At 43.6% G+C, this 23,636-nt stretch overlaps 1 protein-coding gene across 9 annotated transcripts in view; it reads left to right on the top strand.

Moving 5' to 3' along the window:
• The window catches only part of ENOX1 (ecto-NOX disulfide-thiol exchanger 1), a 585,762-nt gene that overhangs the window by 431,090 nt on the left and 131,036 nt on the right, over positions 1-23,636 (top strand). For all 9 annotated transcript variants that reach the window (XM_086711591.1, XM_086711599.1, XM_086711581.1 and 6 more), the window contains 2 exons: positions 9,326-9,432; positions 13,393-13,510. In XM_086711591.1, coding sequence (XP_086567717.1) covers positions 9,326-9,432; positions 13,393-13,510 — 225 coding nt within the window. The remainder of the gene's footprint in view (positions 1-9,325; positions 9,433-13,392; positions 13,511-23,636) is intronic.

Genomic DNA, 23,636 nt, shown 5'->3' with positions numbered 1-23,636 from the left:
GACCAAATATGTGTCAATCAGCAGTTTTGCTATCAGTAAGGCTTCCGGTAAACAGGAGGCTAGTAAGTTTTGGGGGAGGCAAAAGTTACGCATGATTTTTGACCGGGGGAAGGTCAGTGGCCCTCATCCCTGCATTGTTCAAGGGGTTGGATGTGCGTAATTTGGAGTTAGGTGAATGCAATTCCACTCCCTAGGAAAGCCCCTTCAGGGCCTCCGTTCCCTGTCTGCAGAGAGAGAGGGGATTAGAATCATGGGTCCCTTTTGAATTTCACCATTTGCTAAGTATGCGACCTTGGACAAGTGTTTACCCCTCTCTGCGAATCTGTTTCTTCATCTGTGAAACGGGCATAATGGAAGCACCAGCCCCAGAGGATCGCTGGGAAGTTTAAAGGAGATCATGTTTTATTAGTTTATTTATTTTGAGATGTTAAAGGAGAGGTTCTGAAACTTCAGCACTCGTTGGAGTGACCTGGAAAGCTTGTTAAAACAGTCCACTAGATTGGTGGTTGCCAGAGGCAGAGGGTGGAGGTACAGGAAATGGGGAGAGGGGGTCAAAAGGTACAAACTTCCAGTTAATCTGAAAAACAAAACTTAGTGGGCATGAAATTAAAGTGCAATTTGGCAATAGCTCTCAAAAATTTAAAATTCAGACACTCTTGGGCTCAGTCAGTTAAGCATCCAACTTCGGCTCGGGGCAAGATCTCACAGTTCGTGGGTTTAAGCCCCACGTTGGGCTCTGTGCTGACAGCTCGGAGCCTGGAGCCTGCTTGGATTCTGTGTCTCCCTCTCTGGCGGTCTGTCTCTGTCTCTCTCAAAAATAAACGTTAAACAAATTTTTTTTTTAATTCAGATACTCTGTTATCTTTTCCACTGCCAAGAATTTCTTATAAAGACATTTATATAAAAATGTCCAGGAGCACCCGCGTGCCTCAGTCAGTTAAGCGTTCAACTCTTGGTTTCAGCTCAGGCCATGATCTCACGGTTCATGAGTTGGATCTCCCTGTCGGGCTCCATGCTGACAGTGTGGAGCCTGCTTGGGATTCTCTCTCTCGCCCTCTCTTTCCCTTTCTCTCTGCCCCTCCCCTGCTCACATTTTCTCTCTCTCAAAATCAACAAACTTAAAACATTATTTTAAAAAGCCCAAAGACATGTCTGAGGATGTTCATTACAACCTGATTAATGAAGGAATACCCCCAAACTATTGCGAGTTCAGTGCCAGACCACCACAATAAAGTGAGTATTGCAATAAAGTGAATCAAATGAATATTTTGGGCTCCCAGTGTATATAACAGGTATATTGACACTGCACTGGAGTCTATTAAGCGTCCAATAGCATCGTGTCTAAAAAAATGTACATACCTTAAATTAAAAATACTTTGTAGCTAAAAAGTGCTAACCATCACCTGAGTTTTCAGAGAGTTGTAATCTCTTTGCTGGCAGAGGATCTTGTCTGCTGTTGATGGCCACTGACTGATCAGGGTGATATCTGCTGAAGGCTGGGCTGGCTGTGGCAGTTTCCTATAATAAGACGACAGTGAAGCTTGCCACATCGATTGGATCTTCCTTTCACTCGCACACTTAGAAGCCATCATAGGGTTATTCATTGGCCCAATTTCAACTTTGGTGTGTCTCAGGGAATAGGGAGCCTGAGGAGAGGGAGAGAGATGGGGGGAGAGCCAGTCAGTGGTACAATCAGAACACTCACATTTATCGATTAGGTTTGCCATCTTATATGGGTGTGGTTCGCAGTGCCCCAAAGCAATTTCAATGGTCATCGTAACAAGTGCAATAATGATGAGGAGGTTGCAGTATTGCAATGAATTACCGAGAATGACCAAAACGTGGCACGGAGACATGAAGCAAACGAATGCTGTTGGAAAAATGATGTTGAAGGACTTGCTCGACACAGGGTTGCCACAAGCCTTCAATCTGTAAAAGGTGCAATATACCTGCGAAGCGTAAAAAAGGGAAGCGCGGTGAAATGAAGTGCCTTTAACATGCATACGAATAGATTTCCAAGATATGTTAAGTGAGAGCGAGTTTCAGCACAGTATATACAATGTCAGCATTTTTGTGTAAGTGAAGAAAGGTTATGCTTTTTGTAATTAAAAACAAAGGATAGACACAGTGTATCTGCTACATGCGTAAGATTTTTCCCTGGATGGGGATGCCAGAATCTGTTAAGAGTGGTTACCTTTAGGGGCGCCTGGGTGGCGCAGTCGGTTAAGCGTCCGACTTCAGCCAGGTCACGATCTCGCGGTCCGTGAGTTCGAGCCCCGCGTCAGGCTCTGGGCTGATGGCTCAGAGCCTGGAGCCTGTTTCCGATTCTGTGTCTCCCTCTCTCTCTGCCCCTCCCCCATTCATGCTCTGTCTCTCTCTGTCCCAAAAATAAATAAAAACGTTGGAAAAAAAAAAAATTAAAAAAAAAAAAAAAAAAAAAGAGTGGTTACCTTTAAAGAGAGAAACTGGATGGGAGGCAGCCAGAATGGGAAGGTAACCTTTTACTTTTCATTTTATTCCTTTTTTCTTGAATACATCTATCACTTTTATCTAGTCAATAGGGCTAATCTAGGCAGGGGGATTTATTGGATTTTAAAAGTCTAATAAATGCTGCGTGTTGTAAGGAACCATTAAAATTATAATATTCTCAGAGATTTTTGTTTTGATACTTCTCAGAATATTTGAATATATGTATTAATAAGGGGATCTCCAGTTCCTGAAATGTATTGGGATTTATACAAAGCTTAAGAAGTCACCGCCCACCTAGTATCTTACCATTTATTTGAATAATGTCACCATTCCGTGCTTGCTTGAAATTTGCTAAAAGCATCCGATTTCTTTTTTTATATATATAAATAATTTGATCGCCACTTTCTCTCTGTCTCCGTCCACATTCCCCCAAAGAACTAAACATCCGGCCTCATCTAGCCAGGATGTTAAGAAAGGTGATGCCCGCCCGTGGTGTCGTGGCCTCGGGTTTAACACGCTGTAATGGATTCACGGTGTCACGCAGCAATGCTCTTTTTCTTCATCTCAGGAGAAAACCCCAGAATGCCCTTTTTCCTCCTCAACTTGAAATTCCAGTCCATGCCTCCCTAATAGATGGGTTTGACCGTGTTAATTCTCTATTTCCTGGGCTTCCTGCCAGACTGACTGGCAGGCTCCTGTTTGCTCAGGACCCAGACTGAGTAGGCAGGAATCTCTCTGGGAATCTCTTCTAGCAGCTTCCCCTGTCTGTGTCTGACACTAACTGCTCCTCCCTCTGGCTTTGTCTTGCTTTTGTGGGTGTCCTGAGAGCCCGAATCACTTACTACATTCCCTCTGTTGTAATTTTTCAGTCCGGAGCCCAGACTCATCAATTCTACCCTAGCTTTTAGTATTTCAAAGCAACAGGAACCAGCCAGGGTGGGGGAAGTCAACTATTTCATTTGTTACGTGCCTTAGAACATCTTTTATGAGCTCTTCATAGAGGATATGGAAAAGATGTTATCCCTTAAAGGAAAATCAAATTTCCTCTGAACCCTACAGAGTCAGGCTCTATGATGAGCCCAGATAACATTAAAAACAAAAAATTGAGGGCGCCTGGGTGGCGCAGTCGGTTGAGCGTCTGACTTCAGCCAGGTCACGATCTCGCAGTCTGTGAGTTCGAGCCCCGCGTCGGGCTCTGGGCTGATGGCTCAGAGCCTGGAGCCTGTTTCCGATTCTGTGTCTCCCTCTCTCTCTGCCCCTCCCCCGTTCATGCTCTGTCTCTCTCTGTCCCAAAAAATAAATAAACGTTGAAAAAAAAAATTAAAAAAAAAAAACAAAAAATTGAGCTTGAAGATTTGTTTGAGGTGCTCTATTTAGGCAAAGCTACTGCGTATAAGGACTTAGCGTCTCCAGACATTTGCAACACTAAATGGATTGAAGGCTGTTTCACAGCTATTTAGCTGGAACACAACATGGAGGACTGAGGAAGTAGGTAGTCAGGGGACAATGAAGAGAAAGGTCTGGGCTTGTGCTCCTTGGAGGAGCCTTACCTCCGTCTGCCTTGCTTCCGAGGCCTTTCTGCCCCGGAGCTCAGAATTCAGGAGCCTCGTGCAGCCCGGAGATCTGAGGTTTTGTGCCTGGCACTCTGCTCCCTCCCAGAGAGCTTGTTTAAATGTGGCCTGTTTCTGGGTGAATGGATGTCCCGTGCCGAGCTTTCCTTCCCGAAAACTGAACACAAGTGCTTCTAAAGATAACGTGTCATGTTTTCTGTCAGGTGAGAAGTGTGCTCTGAATTCAGCAGATGGCCAAACATTTTGAGGTAGGGGACAGTATTAAAAAAAAAAAAAAAAAGTTGTTACATTACTTAGTCTTACGGATTTTTTTAATTCTGAAGAATATATACATGCGTGTGCGTGTGATGCTTGTGTAGTGCCTCTTTATGTGCACACATACAAGATAATGAATAATCACTACTGGGATGTTAAATTCTTCATTAAGCAAGGGGAACACCAGACGGAGGGGGCCCTGATGTCGTGGTGGTGTCCATCAGCGAACCCAAATCCAAGCCTATAAATGCCTAAAAGTTACAAAACTGAAACCTAAGGACAACCAATCGCAGGCAGGCAACTAGATTTTAAACTGTGACCGATCCACGATTGCTTTGCTTTGCTTTGCTTTGCTTCTGCCTTTTTCCTGTGAAAGCCTGTGGCCTGTTCCCGGCTTCTGCCAGTCAGTGGAGGGCTCTTCCCATTCGGCACTGCCTAATTTGATTGATTTTTGCTCAAATAAACGCTTGCAATTTCTAATCTTTTAACAAGGGGTTTGCAGCTGCAAAGAGTGATTAGCGATTTGGTCAAAGCTCTGTTTATCCTTCCTTTTAAGTTCACTTATACCTGCTGGATATATGTCAGGGACTCCTTTATGACATCGAAGACTGACACTTAAGCATAATTATGAAAAAGCACTTTTGAGTTTTTCATGATTCTCCAAAACCCTAATTTAGGCAAAACACTTGAAGCATAGAATTTGATGGTGGGTGGAGGGGGGTGGATAGATTTGTAAGGTGTGAAGGATAGATTTACATTTTCTGGGGGCGCCTGGGTGGCTCAGTCAGTTGAGTGTCTGACTCTTGGTTTCGGCTCAGGTCATGATCTCACAGTTCGTGAGTTCAAGCCCCACATCGGGCTCGGCCCTGACAACATGGAGCCTGCCTGGGATTCTCTCTCTCCCCCCCTCTCTCTCTCTGCCCCTCCTCTGCTCTCTCTGTCTCTCAAAATAAATAAACTTCAAAAAAATTTTGAAAGAAAGAAAGAAAGAAAGAAAGAAAGAAAGAGAGAAAGAAAGAAAAAAGAAATTTTCTGACTGAGCTCTTTCTGTTGATAGTACTTCCAAAATGTTTGAGCGTATACCTGACCCAGGCTCACATGTGGCCTTAGAACCAGAAGTAGCTGGCCCACTAGGGTGGCAAAGGCATGGGCTGGGGTGATTTGAATTTGTTCTTCTGTAAGCTGCTTTTTGGAACAAATGCCAGGGCCGCCTTCTTTACGGTTTATGTCGTCTCTGAGCTTTTAGGTAGAACTTTAAAGATTGAGTTTAGTGAGTAACTACTTGCAGTTTTATTGGGTAGAGGACCCGTAGTATTTATTACACTGGGGGGGGGGGGGGGCGGTGTTGAGTGGCAGTCAGCTTGCTCTTCGGCGTTCCCTGTTGGAGACGACGAAGAGGGTCTGGTCTTTACCTGGGACACCAGTACCAGCGGTCATCCTGATTTATGATTTTGAAAATCTGCTGCCTTTGAATCACATTCATTAAGCCCTACTCTTTGAGGTGGTTTTTCCCTAATGATGGATTCCTGCTGATCCAAGCACTCTTTCCGAGTCCTTTCGTGTGCCCAAGAACTTTCATTTGCAAGAGAAATGGCTGGTTCCCGAGCGGTCTCTGCAGAAATGAGAGAAGGAAACTGAGCCATGGAGAAACCTTGAGAGTGTTTTTCAAACCTAATCAGAGTTACAAGGTTTTTTTTATTTTTATTTGGGGCAGGGGGGGTTCTTTACTATTTGGTATTATTTGCAGAGAAAGTACAAAACTTATTAAGAAGTATAGAGTTCGTCACATTTAGTTTTGCTTTTAATCAGTTACCCCATTGAAAAGAGTACAACTGCATAAAATTGCATTAAATTGAGAAAATTTAAGACGCGTCTCTGAGTCGTGACTTCTTTCTGAACCCCCCACCTGTATTTCAGCTCCATCTGGATGACCTTCAGGCATGTCAAATTCTGTGTGTTCCAAGCAGGTCCCTTATGTTCTCTCTCCCACCTCCCCCTGGGCTTGTCCTCCTGGTTGCTGAGGTGTCTCCCAAGCCTGAGGCATGCTAGTCTCCCCCCTCCTTCCTCATAGCAATTCAGCCACCTGTCCGATCAGCTTGCCCCATCATATGACTCCTTGCTCCCGCCTCTGTTTCACTGTTCTGCCTTCACTCAAGCCTTCGTCATTTCTCCCAAACAAACCCTACTCAGATATGCCTCCTCAGGTTACAGTATAAAGTTCACCACCTGGCTTAGCATCCACTGTCCTTCTTGACCCATCCTCACTTAGCACTCGCCCTAGCCTTTGAAGTGAGGAGCAAGCATTGACTCATCGTGTAAGACCTAGTGACAATGTTGTCTCCTTTGGGGGTGTTCCCTGACTGTACCTACCGGGTTAGTTACTGTGGCCCCGGTTACTTACTATGTCCCCGTACTGTCATCCATACCGCTCTTGCATAGGATAATTATCTGCTTATCTTCCTCTCTCCCTAGAGACTGATCCCATCAGGGGCAAGGGCTGTCTTAATCATATATTTCTAGCAATCAGTGAAGTGCTTGGTAGGTAACTAGAGGATCTCAGATGTTTGCTGAATAAATGAATGGGCGGGTGAATGAATTGAACGTATGCCCCGGGATATGGTAACAACATGTTCTAGATAACTGAGATACTTAGCCTCAAACAGGAAATATCTGCAGTGGTACATAGCTTGAGTAGATATTAGAGGATCTATTTTTACCCTTGAACCTGTGCAGTATTCAGCCATTGGGTCTGTCTTCTAAGCGTTTTCCCTTCTTTATGCTTCCATGGGTATTGCTGGCCTCTCTTACCTTCCCCCTACTCTATACACACATATGTGATCATTTTCTCTCTAGTGTATCCCCTTTATTAACAGCCTTTCTTGATTGATGGCAGAATTTTGACTATCACCACCAAAATACTTGGCCTCAACCCTTACTGCCCCTTCCCCTCTGGATAACACAGTTCTTTTCTCTCTCTCTTTCTTTCTTTCTTTCTTTCTTTCTTTCTTTCTTTCGAGAGAGAGTGCAAGCACAGGGAGGGGCAGAGAAAGAATCCTAAGCAGGCTCCACATTCATTGTGGAGCCCGATGTGGGGCTCGATCCCATGACCCTGGGATCATGACCTGGGCTGAAATCAAGAGTCGGATGCTCAATCGACCGAGCCACCCAGGTGCCCCTCTGTTCTCACTCCTCTAAATGATGCCTCTTAAACAGCTCTACTCTGTGGGGTCATATGCTCTTTTAACAGTCCCATGATTCCCACCCCTGAAATCTCGCCTGACGGTGCATTTCACCACTGCAGATTGGGCTGACTACTCTGTGTTGCCCAAGCAAAAGGAAGCTGAAATTCCCCCACGACCTCAGCCCACATGCAAACAAAACACCAGGAAGCCCAGGCAGTGAGGCTGAACCAGCTCCTCTCCACCTGCCATGCTGCAGTGGAGCCAAGCAGAGCCCGGGGAGGTGGCGGTCAGGTGAAAGTCAGCACCTAGAGCAGCACAGTGTGGCTAGTCTGGCAGCGTGACTTCCTCCAGACGAGGTCGGGGAAGGGAGCCGCATGCGCCCCTGGAGAACGTGAGCTAAGGTGATAGCACCTCCTCCTGGTAAAGTTGAGTGCACCAAGTTCATCATGTGACGTGATGATAAAATTTGATAAAGAAGGAGATTTGGAGTTGGGATTCTCTCGAGAGAGAAAAGGGGGAACATAAAAGCCTCTGTGAAAATTACCCATTGATTGGGAAGTGGTTGCTCATGAGCGTTGGAAGATATTTACAATGTGGTAAGTGAACAGCATCTACCTTCTTTCTCTGCTCCATCATATACTTACTTATTCTGTGTGACAATTGTTTAAGTTGTGGCACCAGGTGTTGTTCTGTGGGGATTATTCCATTACTCTTTGCCATACTTTGGACACCTGGAAGATTTGGAAGAGCTTTGGTGCCCTTTTTTTTATAATAGAGCCTTGGGAATCACTTAAGAAGGATTTATGTTAGAGTTTCAGCATCCATGAGAAGGTAATTCTAACTGGGCCTTCCTAACTAAATATTTAGAAATTCAGGTTTAATCATATGGTTAATTCAGTGCTATAACTTCCTTAATCCCATGCTTACTAGATCGATAACTGTTTAAGAAAGATTGGATCTGCAGTTGGTTGGCCCCACCCCTAGTAGCTATCTAGCTTTGTTCAGGGCCCCACACGTTTATCATTCCAATAGCACTTTGCCTGAGAACCAAAAAAAATGCTAAATGAAGCCAAAGTGAGAGAGTTAGAACTTCAAGGGGTGTGGTATGTGGTCTTGATGAACTACTAGGGAGCAGGACGTCAGGCCGTGTTGAAATGAGATCTGCGTGCCTGTGCGGCTGGTTGGGTGAGCCTTGGTCTGTCTTGAAGTGGAGAGGATTGCTTCTGTTCCCTGCCAGAGGGCTGGAGGGCTGGCTGCAGAGGGTACAGGGGGGGGGGGTGGGTAGAGGGGAGAAAGGAGCCAAGGAGTAAAAATGGCCCTTGACATTGAGGGGTGATATGAAACACCTATTCGTTGTCCCAGCTTGGAACTTGGACCCGGTAATGTCTTCAGAGGACTGCAGTTGAGTCCTTGAGATGGAGACCAAAAGAGAAAAAGATGTACGTGTGGCTCTCCCTCATTCAGCCGCCTCGCCCCAGCTTCACTTCTAAGCCCCCAACCCAGGCATCTCTATGCCAACACCAGATCTATATCCATAGATCTAGGTATGTAGACATACCAAGTCACGGTTTTAAATGAAAGCTGCAGAATCTTGGAAGCAGATGCCCGTGAGCTCTACCCAGTTGTATTTTAGAATTTGTTTTAACCTAAAGTTGTGGAGACAGACTTGAAGGGAGACATCCCCAGCCTTGCTAAAATGTAAGTACAAAAAGGCACAAATTGGATGGATATCGATGATGTTATTTCTACTATGACATCATCCATAGACTCCTAGTGTCTTTGCTTTGCTTCCCTATAGTGATCACAACATAAATTACTTGTCTTGTTTGACTTCCTTGTTCACCAAAGTTGAGCAGATTGTGGCCGTTTTCAACGCTTCTACCAGACAAAAAGCTTGGGACCATTTCTCGAAAGCTCAGCGCAAGAACATAGACATTTGGCGAAAGCATTCTGAGGTTGGTGATTTTATTATTACTTTTTAACCACCATCACACAGCTGGATTGGCAGAGAATAGTGTGGCTGCAGCCATTTTGGTTTTTGTCATAGCGGGCAGCTGTCCTGCCATTGTCCTGTCGCATTGTCAGCTCTAAATCCAGCTCAGATGTGTGCCTTATCCAGAAAAGCAGCTGACTTAATGCTTAGAAAACAGAGTGCTTTTCTCCCCCTGCAAAGGAAGAAAGGCATCTCTCCCATTGATAGCAAAGAGCTCGGAAATAAGCCAAGACGTGTTGCTTGCGTATTCTGAAGAAAGGTGTAATGTAAAACAGAAGACTAGCTTTTAAATAAATACAGAGGGTTGTTTTTTTTTTTTCAGTGTTCTGCAACTGATGGTGATGGTTTGCTCTTTGGGCTAGAAATGGCTAGCATGCCTTTCTTCTGTGCCTTCTCTTTGTAAACGATGCCTTAGTGCCCTATGCTGGCCGGCCAATTATATAGCCAGTCTCCCCAGGGCACCTTTCCCCAGGGGAGTGAATGTCTAGGCTAGCCAGGTCCACCCTTCCGCATCAGTGCTTGACGTGTGAGTATCTACCCCAAGGAAAGAGGCCAGAACTTGACCTTTCTCACCACCTAGAAGGATCAGAATGTGTCATTAGTCATTGGTCGTCCAGCTGTTCTTTTTAACTCCACAGTGTAGCGTACGCTTTGAACCTGTAATTTAAAAGTAAGTATGCTATCTTTGCTTCTTCTTCTGCTGCTTCTTTTTTTAACGAGAGAATGTTTTCCATTTGGATGCCTCTCTATCACTAGCATGTTAGTACTAAAGTTCTCTAAATGATACTCCCCTCTTTCAAAATCTCAAAACTTCTAGAAGGTAAGGTTTGTTTATGCAACGATTTGGGCTCACACTTGTAAAATAAGTGTTTTATGTAGAGTTTGAGGAACCACCAAGCACTATAATATCAATCATTTGGGTAGCATTTTAAGTGCCCATTAACTAATGCTAAATTACAGCTAAATACCAATGGCACGAGATCTAACATCCACATGAATACCAAATGAATTCTTTATTATCACTGTTATTATGGCCAATCCTCAATGACTTCACAATAATGGGACACTTAACATGCTGGTGCAATTTATTGTTAAGAAGGCCATTTTTTGTTTTCTTCACAAAGACGTAAGAAGGTGGCTGGTGACTGATGTAGTTCCATTCCTCTGTTCAGGATTTTGAGTAAGGAGGAAGTGGGCTTTCTCTTTAATTTTTCAGGAGCCAGAAAAACAAAGGGCGCTTACCTGCTGCTCGTCCAGACACTGAATCGAGAGCTGAGTCAAGGCTGATTTTCGGGAGGAGAGAGTCCTCGTTTGTGATGAAACAGACAGATTGAGGGCTATGCAAACACAAATTGAAATCCATAAACTATGATTCAGATTTGGGAGTGACTAGTCTATGAATTGTTCACATATACATCTGTGTACATTCTTTTCCTTCACATAAAAACCACACATGATTAACAGAAACGTTAAGAGAAAGGCAAGCAACATGATGCTAAATAATCTGGGCATGAAAAGGCTGTCATTACTACGTGAGTGTTAGCAAATATCGGTTATTGATCCGAATCATGCTTCCCACGTGCCTGCTCCCCCTGCCCACCCCCACCCCCAGCCCTGCCTCCCTGATGGTCCTGCTGCTGAGCAGGGCACACAAAGACTTCCAGCTTTGTTCCAAGGAAGACCGCTTGCTTCGCTCGGTACACATGGAGAGGCAGACATGGATGCACGCAGTCCTGAAAGGTGCTCCCGCAGAGGGGCTTTGCACCTCCCTGCCACTCCTCCCACCTCTTTTGATATACTAGGAAATAGAATTCTAAATTACCTTTGATTTTCTCCCCTCCATGTCGCTTAATTGATTAAATACCAGTTGGTAATTTAACATTGTGGATGATTTCTCTGTTGCGTAGAAGCTTGATAATTGGCTTGATTTTTTCTGCGTTCCCATGTACAGCATCTGTTAATTATCTGCAACACCTTTACAGATTTATGAGAGTGCACTAGTGATTTACTGCTGAACCAGAGGCACCCTGTGGAAACACCCTCAGGTTTTTTTTCCCCTCCCCAATTTTTTTTTTCTTGCCAACACCCTTCCCCGCAAGAACCGCTACAGTATGACAATCTGTCATTAATTGTAGGGACTAAACCACAGGCCCTTTCAGCCTCATTTATTCTTTCCACCTGATTGTTCCTTGTTTCAAGTATTTTCAAACCACCTCTTTGGGAGCCGGGTTCTTTGTCTGCGGAAAAATTAGCTGTACACAACCTAAACGCTTCCCCACTAATCACATGTGACATATGCCTCCAAGACCCACTGGTGTTATTTAAGGTGGAATTGGTGCCTCTTTCTACTGGGGGTCATAGCCAAGTGAGGAGGCATTGCCCATCACCCCGGTGACCTCTCAAGACTCCCTGTGATGGGTATCCCTTTCCCAGGAACCTTGACGCTCTGCCCCCTCCCGTTTCCCTGTCCTCTGCAGTGGTGATTCCCAGGGCTCAGAGCTGACCATGCAAATACTGTTAGCGGTAAATAATTTCCTTTTTTTCTGCCCTACTACTAAAGTTACAATCTGTGAGCTAAGGAGGAGAGGAGAAATCAGAGAACCTATCACACAATAAAATATCACATCCATCAAATGGGCACTAGAAATTTGTTTAAAATCGTGCCATTAATACATTAGGTGTTATAATTTATTTTTATTGTTATTCATAGGTTCATGATAAAGCAAAACTATCTTAACTATGTGGTTTTTATTTAGAGACTTCAATTTCAATGGGGGGGGGAAGAATAATGCAGTCATTTCATTGTTGTTGTTTTGAGGACAGTACATGTAAGAGAATAGAATTGGTAAGGATTCACGAACATAGGCTATTCAGCTTAGTACAAAATAATAGAATTACTTACCATAAACAATTGTAGTGTCCTGACTTCTAGGCAAGGTAGTGCCTGAAAACACATCAGAAATGTGTTTTGATTCTTTCCTTTTTACGGTGTGCTTTCACATATACTCTTGCATTCAAGCAGCCTTGTATTACTGTTGCCCGTTTTATAAAATGTGAGGAGACAAAGACTCAAAGAAAGTAAATGACTTTGACTGCAGTCACTCCTCTAGTAAGTAGAGAAAGTAAGACATGATCCTAAGATCTTTAAGTGATGTCAAAACAACCAACACAACAGAAACACTAAACCCCTACATGATAATGTGAAACGCCAAAAAGGTATCTGTTTTCATTGGTCCTCCAGCATCTTTTGAAATGTGCCATTTGGATACCTGAATAGTGAGTGTGTGTGTGTGTGTGTGTGTGCGTGTGTGATCACACACAGGCACATACACACATGCAGGGGCACCGTTTTGCATGAAGGGTAGTAGTTGTCCACATTATCAACTTAGCAAACCAAGCGTTTGGCACGACGGTGAGGAGCTTTACAGGCATTCACTTATTTCCTCCTCAAAACTATTATCATCAACAGAATTCCAATAAGTAAATCAAGGTCAAGAGAGATGAGGAAACATTCATGAATTGACACGGTGTGTCAGTGGTCGACCAGGCCTTTTATAATTGCCACCGTGCACGTATCTTATCGTTAGCTCTGAGCCACCGCTGTGCCAGTCATGACGATAGGCATTTCTGTGGAATCCTCCTAGGTGATGTTATCATCCCCTTTTTTGGCAGATGAGGAAATTGAGACTCAAGAGATTAAATAATTTTCTGAAGGCCCCTTGACTAGTCTTTATCCCTGGATCTTTCCGCTCCCCATACGCTCAGACCTTCATTCTAGATGACGCAGGGCAGTGGTTGGGAGGTGTAAAAACTTCAGATTCTAAGCGTTCGTATAGGCATCCCAGTACACCAAAAGACCATTGAGAAAAGGTAGGTTGACATGTGTGCGTGACTCTAACATCCTCGTATATTCTACTTTCAGGAGCTCCGGAACGCTCAAAGCGAGCAGCTTATGGGTATCCGCCGTGAAGAAGAAATGGAAATGTCAGATGATGAGAATTGTGACAGCCCGACTAAAAAAATGAGAGTCGATGAATCAGGTAAGGCTGGTGACTGCCACACACCTGTGAGGCATCTTAATGATCTTCCAGATCTCACATGGGGCGTATGTACTAGGAAATGGCCGCATAACTCACTTTTATTTGAGTTATACTAAAGTTTCATCTTTGAGTGACTCTGCCTTTTATTAATAGAACTTTAAACTCCTTCTTAGGAACACGGTGATTTAAATTGGTCCACTTGTTTCTATGTCCATATATCTGGGGCTGTTGCACTTTCTTCAGGGATATTTGCCTATTCCCATAAAAATCCTTTTCCAGAGGGTGGCAGCCACCGCTGATGCTGAGATACAGATAAAATTTGGTCTCAGTCTGTATGCTTCTTACATGGGAATTGTTTAATCCCTAAAGAAGCTTTCTAGCCTCTGAGCCAATGTGCTGGAGAATTAGACATTTTTCCAATAAACGTTCCCTAACCTGTAATCAAAGAGGTGGCCTCATGTGGTACCAAGAAAGGGGCATCACTCCTGAGTTGGAAAAAGGAGAGAAGCTTCGAGAGAACCTTGCTTTTCGTGCTCCGCCTACACTCAGATGCTGATTGAAAATTCTCTCCCCGAATTAGATGCAAATCTCTTGGCATTACAGGCAAGAAAGATGCTCAATCAGATATGGGAGACACCAAGGGAGATTGCTTGCTCGTCCGAGGGGAAGCGTGTTGTCTCAAGGGCCTGGGAAGGACCACAACTGCCACCATTTCCAAAAAAAGAAAATCAGAGGAATAGCATGGATTTGACTTGTCTCCTTCAACGTACCAGTGAATAAAATACTCACCCACCTCAGGCTCTTTAACAGAATCAAATGGCCAGGAACAGAGGATCTTTGCTAGTGTGTCAGTAGAAGCCAAAACCAAGACTCCAATACTCAGGTCATCAAGATTGCAAAGTGGTCAGAGTGCTCCCTTTCTCCGGGGTTCAGCGAGGGCCAGGGCCATGAATGATGATCACCAGAAAATCCTTTTCTTTTAGGCATACGTAGGAGGGAGTTCAATTTCCCTAGCGCAGTGGTTTTTTCAAGTGTGGTCCCCAGTCCAGCACCATCAGGCACCTCCGAGGAATTTGTTAGAAATGTAAATTCTTGGACCCTGCTCCATCCCCAAGGAATCAGGAACTCTAGGAGGCAGGGGTGGGGATGTGAGATCCAGAAATCTGCGATTTAAATTCTCCAGGGAATTCTGAGGTGCGCTAAACTTTCAGGACCACTGCCTTAGAAAATTTCCCTTTCATCCTCAAATGCCACTCATTTAAATCTTTCAGAAGCTTAGCAGAAAAGAAGGCACCATGCCACCAGTTTTTGAAGCCATGTATCTTTTGTCTGAAAAATGAACCTAGCATTTATGTGTCAGTGTACGTCTCTTGTTAAGTGGAAATGAGATTTCTCAGGACTGATTATTGGGCTTGGACTTATTTATTTGAGGACGGCAATTTCTGTCCCGCAAGCCTGCGTATATCAAAAGCAAAGAGCAAGTTTTAGTGTGAACTTCTTACATTTAATGAGCTCTGCTGGTAAATAAATAAATAATTTTCTTTTCTCAATAAAGCCTTCATCATTTTTGAAGTTTCTAGATGAGGGGCAAGTTTACATGAAACTTGGATCCTTAACATTCTTATACGGTAGGTGTAGAAGAAAAGCAATCAATCAGAAATTCTTATTTGAACCCGTGGCTTTTTTTTTTTTTAATTTTGGGGTGACATTTCTTTTTAAACAAGTCGTCAACTTCCCAAATGAGGAATGTGTATAATTTCATAGTTTGCTCAGAATAGGACAAGAATAATAATGACTCAGGCAGTAGGCTCCAGTGGGAAGTCTTCTAGACCGTGACAGCAAGCGTAGACCCACAGTTCCGCTGCAGAAGAATTCAAAGCTCCCTTCCCTAGGCTGAGATGCGCGAGTCTCTCTGGCAGCTTCCCTGAAGAGCCTTCTAGCTAGATCTCTGTTGGTTTTTTCCCCCAGGCATCTAATAAGAGCCTGAAGCAGGACCTGAACTTTCAGTTCTCCGGGCTTTTCCTTGGCCAGCGCCACGAATGCACACAACACAGAGCATGATCTATACGAGTGCTGGTAGGAGAGATGGAAAAACTGGAGTTCAGATGCCAGGTCCCCAGGAGTTCAAAGTCTTTTTCGTGCTTTTCAGAATGAGATGGACCAGAGGACGCGGCATGTGGTTTATGGGGAAAGCACAGGACTGATTAGAGGAAAAGGAAAGCAACTAACCTTTTTTATTCCTCTGGGCCCCGCAGATCCTGCCAAAAGGCTAGCAGCTGTTTTCCCTTCAGCCCAGCATATTCAGGGACACAGCCTGACGGCAAGAATTCCCATCTGGTCTTTTGACCAAGCTTCAGACAGGATCCCTGCAAACTGCTGCTGGGAGGGGAGGGATCCAGGCCCAGGAGCTGCAGGAAAACACACCTTTCAGTGGTGTCATCCGAGACTCTCTGCATTCACGGCAGGTGCAAATTTGCATCTGTCAGTCACCCAGGAGCAGGCATCTCAAAGGGCTCAATTCACTGATGGAAGTTGCTAAGCGCTGACCTAGCAGTAAATCTTTCTATCCTTTAAAGAATCCCTTGCCCTTTTGCTTTCTGCCGAAACAGGGAGCTTCTGCCTCCAACCTCCTGGGCGGTGGGTGACCCAAGACTTCTTGGAAATTCCAGAGGAGGGCTTCCTTCGTGGAGCCTCCTCCTGTCCAAGAGGACCGTGGAGAGGCTCACCTGCCGGGTTGCGTGAGGCCGATGCACCGGGACCTCTCTGCTCCTCACCTCCTCCTGGAGCCCACGCCAACCTGCCCAGATTTTATTTCTGAAGGGGAGACGGAGAGAATTGACTTTCCTTGGTTTGTAGAAAGGATACAATTTATTATGTTTGGGCTTATATCTTGGGTTTAATTTTTTTTTTCTAAATCGGTGTTTTTGGCATATCTCTGCTCTTCTGGTTGTGCAGAATATTTCATTGTACTTTTGCTTTTTACCCCCTGTAATAACTTACGACGTGTCGTTGGCGAGGGTTCCCCAGTCCTGTCATAACTGCGATATCATGCTGGGCAGGCAGGTCACTGTTCCTCCTTATCAGTTGCCTCCTAAAGGGGAAACAGAGCTGCTGGAGCAAAACTAAGATGCTGATAAAAATGAAAATGAGTTTTGTTAATAAATTTGAAAATCAAGGCAGATTTATTGAAGCATTCATTCAAGAAGATTGGCATCCGGCTCCAAAGCCTGTGAAGATGCTTTCTGATAAACATTCAAATTTACTGCTGCATCGTCTGCCTTTTACTGGAATTAAGCCCCACTTTAAAAGCCATATCTATTGCTGCTGCTTCCTCCTCCTTCCTCCAGGTTGGCAGGAGGGGTGGGGCAGGAGTGCACAGGGAACAAAGGGAAGAAAAGAGGAAATCTGTCCAGAGCGTAAGGCCTCGTGTGGCAGCACTCAGTTAGCCATGGTACTGTGGAGTCGGTGCGTGGAAATCCCTCCCGACCATACCGACAGCGTTGAGCACATAGTAAGTGCTCAGTAACTCTGACCTCCGCTTGTCGTCGTCACCTAGGGCACCCGGCTCTGGGCCTTTCACCAAGTAAGTGAATTGTGTTGACTTCAATTGCACATGCCCCCTCTTCTGGTCTTTGTTTTTGATGCCTTTGTCCCGGAAGTTGATGAGAACGTGGTAACCCTGAGAACATTTGCTCTAAATTTAAACGGAAAGCCTTAAGAAGCTTGCTCAAACGAGGATGATTCATTTCTCAAAATGTTCACAACTTTGATGCGTTCAAAATCCAGTGCCACGTGCTGAAGAGGCCGTGACCCCGGAGAGTGGACACTCAGCATCATTCTAGTTATCAACAAATATTTGTCAAGCCCTTCTTCTTCTCCAGACACTGTGGACCTGGTGTGGGGGTGGGGGGGCAGTATGGAGAGGGCTAGGCACAGTTTACCCCGCCCTCAAGAGTGTGAGGTGCTTTTTGAAGAGAAGAAATATACATTTTAAGTTAAAAAGTACAGTGGCTAAATGCCTAAAAGCCTAATGCCAAACATGTTTGAAAGCCATTGCCGTAAATTTGATGTAAACCAAAATAAATACCTCTATCCAGTGTTTGCACCTCATCCAGTATCTGATGAGTGTAGATTGTACATTGAAGACAAATTTCAGAAGGATAAAACTAAAACGTCCTTCCTTAATAGACAACCCTTAAAACATTTCATAATGCGCAAACAAATGTTCTTGGATTGTAATTACACCTCATTTAATCTCTGAGCTCTTCATAGGAGCAAATACTCTTTTAATTACGAAAGGTGTTTTCTAGTTGTCGATTTGCCATGGAAACTTTCCACATGTAGGTACAGATTTATTCTTTTAATTTCAATAACACATCCAGCAAGGATTCCGAAAATCTTTCAGCTAATTGAATCAAACTAGAGACTCACAATCAAATTCAGTTGGACCTAGCAGTATTCAGTGTGTCTGAATAGTTTCATATGTAGCTGGCAGCTTGAGGTTAAAGAAATTAACAACAAGAAATTAACAACAAGCTATTCCCTTGATCTCTTTGAACACCAGGACTGCCTTAGTGTTTTTCCTGATTAATTCCTACGGGAGAGTGCTTTTGAAAGACATTTAGGATGCCCAACAGATTACAGTTTGTCACAAGCCTGAGAAGAGGATTAGTGCTACCCCCCCAGCACCAGCCTGGGCACAGAAGGAAGGATTCCAGAGAAGGATCCTGCAGGGGGCCAGCCGAAGGGAGCCACGTCACTGGCAGCTAGTAGAAGCTTTTAGGAAACACTGCATGTGATCTAAGCAGGCTCACTCAGGAGTTGCTCAGAACTCCGCAGAGGGACGAGAGCACTCAGAAGTGAAAAGTGAACTGACCCAGTGAGGCCACAGCCACGCCGAGATCCCTGCACCAGCAGACCCCCAAGGCAGGTGCACCAGTGGTGAGAGGAAGCAAGGAAAGGACAATGTGTTCGCAGACTTTTGTGTTCACATGTGATGACAACCCGAAGGAGAAACAGCGGCGGTGTGTGTCCATCCACGACCACTGAATTGAAGACGAGCGTCTTGTTTTCATCCACAGAAGAATGTCTTCTGGGAATCCAAGTGCCAAACAAAGAAATGTGATTAATTAAACCTAATATGGCTGAAAGATGATGAAATGCACCTTCTGATGTGGGCTGAGCAGGCTGCTTCATTTCTGAACTCTGGAAATAGAGCTTCATTCTCAAGGAGCCAAGGCTTTTGCTACCCTCCCACCCCGTCCTTTTTCAAATCTTGCTAATCTTACCAAAGGAAGTCAAGCCAATGCTTATTTCAGGTAGAATTTTCAGTTCCCTCATCTCGTGTGCGCTTACAGCTTCCCTTTCATAAAGGACATGGTTTTAAAAAGCGTAGAAATAATTATTTTTGTAAATTGCCTTACCTTTTAAATGCAAGAGACGGATGCTATTAAATTGATCCTCTAGCATAGGATTCCTTTGTCATGGAAGCACTCTGGTCCAACCAGACTGTGTGTATCTGTCGTACAAAGTAACATTTGGAGCCTCAGCTCTTTTTAAGCTTAGCCCCTTATTAATCTTATTTTTGTGTAGTACCTGATAATGCCATATTCCTGACATCTCTCTCACATATGCACACATTCTCCATAATCGTGCATTTAGTGTAAAAATTGATTGGTTCTGCTGAAATTGCGTTGTGTCTAGGAGACCGCAGATTTTGTCAGATACTCTAACCCTGCAACTGTGCTGCACCCCCACGAAACCCAGTTGAGCCCTCGCTGAGGATCTCAAACAGTTTGTATTCCTGGTCAACACTGGCTTGGAGCCGGTTTCCTGCTGTGACAGCCCAGCACAGGGTCCCAGCTGCTTTTGCAGAACAGGCTGAGGCTCTGTGAAACCCTAGCTTCTTGCCTAGTGACGGGAGGCCCCGGGGACTTGGTGACATCAGAGGAGAAAAGGGAGGAAGTTAACAGCCCATCCTCAGAAAGGGAGAACTGCAGAGACCTTGACCCGAGAAGAGCATAGACAAGTGGCCGTGCACGGGATGAGGTCACAGCACAGCTACTCACGCACAGCCCGTGGTCCCCTGACGCCTCGCACCTGCCACAGCGCCATGATCTAGATTACGGTTTATTATGTTTTCTGGGCATTTCATTCTGATAAGGTTTGAGGCAGGATCATTACATAGGAGAGTAGATTTAATCCAGTTTTCTTAGTAGGCTGTAAGGACACTGAGGGAATATTTATGTAATAAGACGCAAAGTTGCTATGGAAAATACTATAGCAACCTAACATCTTCCCAGACTCAGGCAGCTACTTGTAACCGCAGTCTAAATTTACATTTATTTTAGTGTCATTTTATCGACACTCTTAGTATCTCATTCTGACAGGATGTTAAAATATGTTTTCAGCTTGCATTTGAGCAAAATTAACACAGTGTTGTTGGGATTTAAGTGTGGTTTGCACAACTTCTGGAAAAAATCAGAATATTTTTGAGGGAGTTTAGATGACAGGATCTGGGTAAGTTTATAAGTTTTGTTTTTCTTTCCTAAACATAAGGAAGAATTCCTTAGTAGTGTTTATTCCTAATTGTTCCTTTTCGCTTGTAAATAATAAGTGGGAGTTTCTGATTATGAAATAAGGATTATCCTCTTCGACACTGACTTTTGTCGAGTGTCAGTTAGAATCGAGTGATTCTAGTTGGTGCTTATAGAAAATACTTTCAGTAGATCAGCTCATTGCCCTCCAGCAGCATGTAACGTTTTAAAAATAAAAGCTGTTTTTCATATAAAGATAATGCTTGGTCATTTTGGAAAATCTATTGATTAAGAATAAGGAAAGAAGAAAACTGTTGGTTTTAATACTACAAAAGATCGTTTCGCTTCTAATCTTTTTTCTTCTCCACAGCTTAACTACATAAGCACTCTGCTCTATGTTTTTAGGGTTCAGAAACAATAATTCTGTATGATTTTGTTTTCAGACAGTTCTTGCGTAACAAGTGAGTGTTTTTTTTAAGCTTCCTTTTTATATGTTAATGAAATAGAAAAATAGAAAATGAGCAGGTATCTCTTCTGGATCATAGGCTCTTTTTTCGTGAATCGCTGGGAGTTGAAGCTATAATCTTTGAGGTAGTCAGAGTGGATTCCTGAGGTTATTAGAAGCCTGATAACTGGACTAGCCGTCCCCAAAGCATCTTTTAGATCTCTTAAATGTGAGTATGGCAGAGAGGCTATAGATATGTGGCTGGTTGGTAGTGGAAAGATAGTATCTATTGATTTCCTTCTGTACCTCTCCATCTAAAATCTTAAAATGTGACTATAACACTGTTAAGGTGGGACATTGGCCAAAAGAATCAATACCAGACTATATTAAAACATATGCTATTACCAACTTCTTAGCACTGATGTACTGTTTATGAACATCATTGTCCTAATTCTTCCGTGTGTTCATTCTGCTTTGTTCATCAAAACACAGTTGGTGACACAGTTATTGTACCTTGACTGCTAACACTGTCGCCCATAAGCTTCACTAATCAGAGACCTGACGATACTAAGACTACTGTATAAATAAGATAAGTGAGGACAAGACAAAGTCCTATAGCATTCCGGGTATCCGTGCACAGCGGAGTGCCACATAGCTACTGAAAAAAGTAATTGAAAGAAGTAATTACTTTCTTCCTGTCTTGGAAATTCCCCCTGCGTGATATGATGCTTACACTTAGAGTCCCTGGACTTTGAAGTTTATAGCAAGTTTGGAAATTATTATTATAGTAAGCTCTCCCATGTCCAAGGGGCTTAGAAACTCTTTTATTTGGGTGAACCTCCTTGACACCAGAGAGGGACTAAGGGCTCAGCCACTCTTCCCCCCAGTTTTCAGGACACAGTGTGTGAAGCCTTCTGGGAAGAGGCTAGGGAAAAGGAACTTTATTTTAGACTCCCCGTCAGTAGCAGAGAAGTAGGGAGAATCATTTCTAGAGCAGAAGTGGCAAGACAGAGTGTATTCATCATAGTGCTTCGGGTAGGGTGTTGCAGGTTCTTAATGAGCCCACCATGACTTCCAGAGCCGCTCGCTGTGTCCCAGAGGCCCTTGCTTTCCACTTAAGGCAAATGGGCCATTGACACTTAATGCAGTTACCTAAATTTTCAGTTATCGAATCACTTTAGAAACATGTAAATATCTAACACTGGGATATTGGTTAATTAATTATATATCCATAAACAGCCTTGAGAAAGATCATATTCTGGAAGACTATATAATGGCACGCGAGATTCTCAGTGTATTGCTAAGTGATAAAATCAGTTACAAATCAATGTACAGATCATGTGGTTTGTATATGTGTTCCATTCATAATTTGTATGTTAGGGAAAATATGTAAGGATATGGGTCAAAATATTCAGCGATTATTTCTGGGCGGTGTGATTATAGGTGATTTTTGTTTTCTTCTCTTTGCATCTCAGAAATTTCCACAGTATATACATGTATTATTTTAATAATTAAACTAGTAAGTAGTAAGTATTAATTTTTAAATTACCTCGGAGAACGTGTGATAAAATTCACATTGGTTGGGGAATACCTGGCCATTTCCAGTCAAACAAGAAAATTAAAAGTAGTAACCAGTGTCAGAAAATGGAAATTTATTGAGTTGCCTCCTTTTGCTTTACATTAGGGAATTTCCACATTTAATTTCCAGACCCCATTGTCTTACAATTTCCTGTTTCAAGGACTGATCATATTTGTATAGCTCTTAGATTAAGAGTCAAGAAATAATTCAAGTTCTAAACCGGGCAGACACGTGCTGTTGAATTCTGTTGAATTCTGCTTTTGAATTCTGCTGTTGAGTTCTTACCCGCCGGGAATGGCAATGATGAGTCTCTTCAGATGTGGAAGAGACCCTTAGAAATCATCTTGCACAACCACTTTCTGTTTTCACAGACAGGAAGATGCAGTCACATGCTGAGAAGTTATGTTAGTTCCCCAAGATAGCAAGTGGACAGTCTAGAGCTCAGTGCTACTTTCCTTCTTGCCTGGTTAATGACCTTCACAAGGCACCACTAAATTTGATGGGAGAAAAGCTCCAGAATCTCCCCCAAATGCTTTAAGTGGCTTCATAAGAGGCTGCAACCAAATAAAATCAACCAAGGATTTTGAAAGCCTGTGACGTGCGTGGCGCCATGATGCCGTTTGGAGGCAAAGGTAGACTGGAGAGTGTATTACCTTAAAACGTTAATCCAGACAAAGCTGACTGGGGCTCGTGTTTAGTCTCCCCATTATTTTCTGTATTTTTGACTAGAAAGAGGTTGACTTCAACATCGGCAGTGCATCCAGCAAACTGTTTTTAGGCCCATTCCAACAGAAATGCCAGTTTTTAAAAATACTCAGGAAATTGGCACAGTCTCTTTTCTAGTTGAGTGATATTTATTTCCTCAAAAGCAATCTGTTCTATGGCTTTAGGCAAGAAGAAGAAATGCTTTGAAGAGGTAAAGTGCACGGGGAAAGAGCCGTGCCATCACGCATTTCCTTTGGCAAACCCTACACCCTGTCACAACTCGTGTTTTCTACTCCCCAGCTCTCCAGAAAAGTAAAGAGAAAAATCAAGGTACTTCTCAAAACACAGGCACAGACTTGACGGTCGGTCTGGAATGATCTGAACCACAATATTAGCCCCTTTATTTCCCATCTCATCCCATATTTCCTTTGCATCCCTAGGGTCTGGGAGAGCGTATGAGAAGATCACCAGTTTATTGACCATCTAATTTCAGGACTTATTGTAGTGCTGTCCCTGTTTCATTGTTCCTGGGGCTTTTTTTTTTATGAGATGTACCTCTCAATAAGTCTTAAATACCAGAGGGACAGCATCCACGATAATACCAATCCTATTGAGATGCACTGACTCAGGGAAGTTTTGACCCAGGAGAGACCTTACAAGTATTATGCCCTCTCCCTGCCCATCCCATGTTTTAATTTAATGATAAAAATGTGGTGTTGTTGTTGGTGTTGTTGTTTCCCTCCTAACAGTAATTAGTTGGAATGTCAGATAAATTCTGCAAGTTTCGGGTTTTTGTAATTACAAGCGTTCAGACACAACTTCAGTGACAACACGTATTTGGCAAATCTTGTAGAGGTAGGT

Source organism: Puma concolor, chromosome A1, assembly GCF_028749965.1.
Source record: "Puma concolor isolate L17-30 chromosome A1, mPumCon1.1.hap2, whole genome shotgun sequence".
NCBI classification, from domain to species: Eukaryota; Metazoa; Chordata; class Mammalia; order Carnivora; family Felidae; genus Puma; species Puma concolor.
This window is presented reverse-complemented; position numbering and strand designations above follow the sequence as displayed.